At 49.3% G+C, this 3,290-nt stretch overlaps 1 protein-coding gene across 1 annotated transcript; it reads left to right on the forward strand.

The window, feature by feature from the left end:
- The first annotated feature begins 495 nt into the window (after positions 1–495).
- Positions 496–2,905, forward strand: LOC102308807. Its single transcript, XM_005951076.2, has one exon. The coding sequence runs from the start codon at positions 528–530 to the stop codon at positions 2,583–2,585; it is 2,058 nt and encodes a 685-aa protein (XP_005951138.2). The 5' UTR covers positions 496–527; the 3' UTR covers positions 2,586–2,905.
- Positions 2,906–3,290: the final 385 nt, after the last annotated feature.

Below are 3,290 nucleotides of genomic sequence, written 5' to 3' on the forward strand. Positions count from 1 at the left end.
TCGGTGGGAGGACATTCAGAGGTGGAGGCCTCGCAGATGTGGAAGAGATAGCAAGAACTGCATGCCAACCAAACGATGTCCCCTATGCAAGGGTGCGAAATGCTCTCTCTGATGCAATGCATGAGAAGTATCCGACCCATAATATTGGCACTACACCTAGGATTGTCTGGAGCCCAGAACATTCCCCTAGAGAGTTTATAGAGCACGCAAAAGAACAGTGGATTCTCCAAACTGGAGAGCATCCTGGGCAGGATGGGGAACCCCAGGCGTGGTTCCGATGTGCGGTGTTAGCAGGTCTGCCAGAACGAGTGAGAGCAGATCTACAGAAGAATCCAGACTTTGCGGTGGCGGATTCAGCAAAATGAGAGAGGCATATAATACATCGACTTGAGCTGGAAAGAGACGAGGTGAACAAGAAAAAACAGGAGCTGGAGGAGGCGCAAGGGCAGTTAGTAAAATTGAAATTGGCTGAGGTGAGAGGAAAACTAAACGAAAAGAAAAAGGAAAACAAAGATGGAGCTAAGAAGATGCTGGTGGCGCAGCCACAGGGTGATCCGGGGCAACAGTACAGATACACACGGTTGCCACAAGGGTTTGCACTCTCCCCGGGCATTTTCAACCAAGTGTTGAAAGAAGCTCTATCGCTATGCCACCTACCAGAGGGGTGTTCACTGGTGCAATATGTTGATGATTTGCTCATTGCGGCTCCGTCTGCTTCGGCCTGTACGGCAGCCTCACTTACCATACTGAAGAGACTCGCTGAGTGCGGGTTCAAAGTCAGTAAAGAAAAGTTGCAGTTGGTCCGACCAGAAGTAACATTTCTGGGCCGTGTCATTGCTCACAAATCAGTGGGTTTGCTAAACACCCATCGCGATCAGATTTTGACACATCCAAAACCGCGTACGGTTAAGGAGTTGTTCTCATTCTTAGGTTTAACAGGATACAGCTGTCACTTCATTCCAAATTATGCAGGGAAAACAGCCCTTTTGAGGGATCTGGTGAAAACGGTGGGTGTCCGTAACCTGAAGGCTGAACTGCCATGGACATCGGCCACTGAGTCGGCGTTTATCGCATTGAAACAGGACTTGTCAAGATCGGCTGATCTTGCCATCCCTAATTATGATGAACCCTTCTATCTTGATGTTTCAGAAACACACGGGATAGTTAATGGGGTGTTGTTTCAGAAAAAAGGGGGAGGGAGAGATGTACTTATGTACGTCAGCGTCAGACTGAATCCATTAGAGACAAGGCACCCGGGATGCACACAGCATGCCATTGGGGTGTCAAAGATTATACAAAAGACAGCACATATAGTGAGGGACCATCCGTTGAAGGTGCTGACCACCCACAGTGTGGTGGCATATGTTAACTCACAAGCCTTCACCATGACACCACTCACACAACAGAGAGTGTGTAAAGTTTTAGACGCTCCCAACTTGACCTTCACACATGAAGGAATCAATATGGCAGATTTAATGGGGTCAGGAGAGCCGCACGACTGTGCAAAGAGAGCTGAAGTCGACGAGAAGAAAAGAGAAGAATTGAAAGCGGAACCTGTACTGGGAGTTGAAGATTGGTTCACGGATGGATGCTGCTACAGAGATGAGGAAGGATTGAAAGCAGGCTACGCGGTAGTTTGCAGAAAAGGGGCTGAATTTGAAGTGAAGGAGGCTGGAAGACTTGAAGGGCAGCAGTCAGCCCAAAGAGCAGAAGTAATTGCTCTAAGTCGAGCTCTGAGACTTGCAAAAGGAAAAAGAGTCAACATTTACACGGACTCAGCTTATGCCTTTGGAGCAGCTCACGTGGAGCTGGCCCAATGGAGAAGAGCAGGATTCAGGACAGCAGATAATGCACCAATCTGCCACAAGAAGGAAATGGAGGAACTTGAGCAGGCCTTGGGAGATCCAGAGGAGGTGAGCATCATAAAATGCAAAGGTCACTCCTCAGGGACCGGTATGGTGGCTAGGGGAAATCAGGAAGCTGATCGAGTGGCCAAGGAGGCTGCAGGATATGGAGCATCGAGGCAGATGGTGCAAATAACCGTGGAGGAAGAAGTAGGAGTCAACATGCTAGAGGAGGCCAGGAAGGCCCAAGAGGAGGCGGCCCCGGAAGAGAAGGGGGTCTGGAAGAGTCGAGCCTGGGAAGAAGGAGGTCTCTGGCGAGGACCTGACGGACGACCAGTGTTGACGGCCAACCTGGAAAAACAGAAGATTGCCGAAACGCATGGGCTTGGCCATGTAGGTGTGGCCCAGATGGGGAGACATCTGTGCCATTGGTGGCATCCCTTTTTGAAGGATATGATCAAGGAGAAAGCCAGGACGTGTCTGATCTGTGGGAGGCACAATCCAAAGCCAGTAATTAAGCCAGAGGCAGGAAAATTTCCCATCCCAGAGAGACCAGGTGAAGAGATTGTGATCGACTTCACTGACATGATTGATCCAGGGCCAGGAGAAGTTCGATATCTACTGGTAAGTGTAGATGCTCTGACGGGATGGCCCGAAGCGTGGCCAACAAAGAGGGAGGATGCAAAAAGTGTGATTAAGTGTTTAATCAATCATTACATCCTGGTGGCATGGTTTTCCTAAGAGAATTAGGTCAGACAATGGGACTCATTTCAAAAACAAAGATTTGGCAGAGGTAGAACAGAAGCTGGGGTTGCAACACAGATTTGGCACTGTATATCACCCCCAGTCACAGGGGAAAGTAGAATGAATGAATCTAAACCTGAAGAATAAAATTGCTAAAATTTCTGCTCAGACTGGGCTAAATTGGGTTGCAGCCCTGCCAATTGCATTGATGATAATAAGATGTTGTGTTAATCAATCCACAGGTTTCACACCATATGAGCTGTTGACAGGACGACAGTTTCCAGGTCCTTGGACAACAGTCCCGGCGGAAGAAAGTATAAAAAGCAACAGAAAGCATGCTGAATGTTGGAAAGAATTAAAAGCTCTTGTGTCTAGTTTTACACAACAGGTTGGAGAGGGGGTGAATGCGGAGGACAGGTCCGTCCCCGACGCCAAGGCGGTGTGGATGAAGGTCATTAAGCGAAAGTGGAGAGATCCGAGGTGGACGGGGCCATTCGAGGTGACGGCTCGCACTACCAGTGCGGTTCGGCTGAAGGGAAAGGGTGAGACCTGGTTCCATTGGTCTCAATGTGCCGTGGCCGATGAGAGCTTACTCGAGATAAGCTCCACCCCAAGTAACATAGGGGGGAACATAGAGGCAGAATAATCATCTCCCCCTGTGCCGCGGTTCTCCCCAGCAGTCTACCTGGGGAGACGAAGAAA

This window comes from Haplochromis burtoni, unplaced genomic scaffold, assembly GCF_018398535.1.
Source record: "Haplochromis burtoni strain Fernald_Lab_line unplaced genomic scaffold, NCSU_Asbu1 Contig_843, whole genome shotgun sequence".
Taxonomy (NCBI): domain Eukaryota; kingdom Metazoa; phylum Chordata; class Actinopteri; order Cichliformes; family Cichlidae; genus Haplochromis; species Haplochromis burtoni.

Excerpts from the sequence above, each read along its gene's own strand:
- LOC102308807 (XM_005951076.2), top strand. The coding sequence starts at position 528 with ATGCTGGTGGCGCAGCCACAGGGTGATCCGGGGCAACAGTACAGATAC.